At 37.5% G+C, this 1075-nt stretch overlaps 1 protein-coding gene across 1 annotated transcript in view; it reads left to right on the top strand.

Annotated features, from left to right (window-relative positions):
* The window catches only part of LOC144975281 (major facilitator superfamily domain-containing protein 4A-like), a 152424-nt gene extending 152043 nt beyond the window's left edge, over positions 1–381 (top strand). The window contains exon 12 of the mRNA XM_078919222.1: positions 38–381. Within this exon, the coding sequence (XP_078775348.1) occupies positions 38–231 (194 nt within the window). The 3' untranslated portion in view covers positions 232–381. The remainder of the gene's footprint in view (positions 1–37) is intronic.
* Positions 382–1075: the final 694 nt, after the last annotated feature.

Genomic DNA, 1075 nt, shown 5'->3' with positions numbered 1-1075 from the left:
TTTCTTTTTTTTTTTGTTTTTTTTTTTTGTTTTGTAGTGTCCGAGCAGGTTTCCTTTATATGGTTGTGCAACAAAGAGGTCTGTTTAGAAGGGGAGAGCACTCTAATAAAACCTGGAAATATCAAGTACTACAGCAGGATGAAGGACAGTGACTCCACCATGGAAATGGGCGAGTTAGGCGCAAGCCACAAAGAAGTGGAGCTTCACAACGGAACGCATCCAGGGGAATAGTGACGACGGACTGTGTTGATGGCTTTCTGATTGTTGTGTATGAAAATTAGTGTTCTATTTTACAAGGAGCCAAATATTATTACCATTTAGGGAGGAGGAGGAGGAGAAGAAGAAGAAGAAGAAGAAGAAGATGAAGAAGAAGAAGAAGAAGAAGAAGAAGAAGAAGAAGAAGAAGAAGAAGAAGAAGAAAGAAGAAGAAGAAGAAGAAAGAAGAAGAAAGAAGAAGAAGAAGAAGAAGAAGAAGAAGAAGAAAAGAAGAAGAGAAGAAGAAGAAGAAAAAAGAAGCAAGAAGACAAGAAAACAAAGAAGAAGAAGAAGAAGAAGAAGAAAAGAGAAGAAGAAGACGAGAAGAGAGAACGAAGAAGAAGAAGAAGAAGAAGAAGAAGAAGAAGAAGAAGAAGAAGAAGAAGAAGAAGAAGAAGAAGAAGACATAATACCGTTTTGAGATGCTGGGTCACATTTAGTCACTTTTTAGAACTAAAATGATGTTCTTCTACGGACCCATCTTGTTCTAGAACATAGAAATACAATTGAACAATTGCCCAGTGCTTAAAAGTACTTAAGTAACAGGGAGTTAGTTTTGAAAACAATAGATAGTTCGAAGATGACGTCACCCAGGTCTTTGTTATTGTTTTTTGCCATCCGCGTTTATGAGTAATGCTCACTGAACCGTATTAACCTGACTAGAAACGTTCATGGATACACATAGATTTGTGTGTTGGTCCGTTATACTTCCGGATGGCAATGTTATGAGCTTCTTCGCGAAGCGCACACTATCTATAGAGGTTAAAATTAGGATTCGGTTTTAATACCGAGTATTTTCACAGATTCTGTCCCTTTGTTG

The sequence above is a fragment of the Berghia stephanieae genome, chromosome 6 (assembly GCF_034508935.2).
Source record: "Berghia stephanieae isolate SIO BIC M18660-M18661 chromosome 6, UCSD_Bste_1.3, whole genome shotgun sequence".
Taxonomy (NCBI): domain Eukaryota; kingdom Metazoa; phylum Mollusca; class Gastropoda; order Nudibranchia; family Aeolidiidae; genus Berghia; species Berghia stephanieae.
This window is presented reverse-complemented; position numbering and strand designations above follow the sequence as displayed.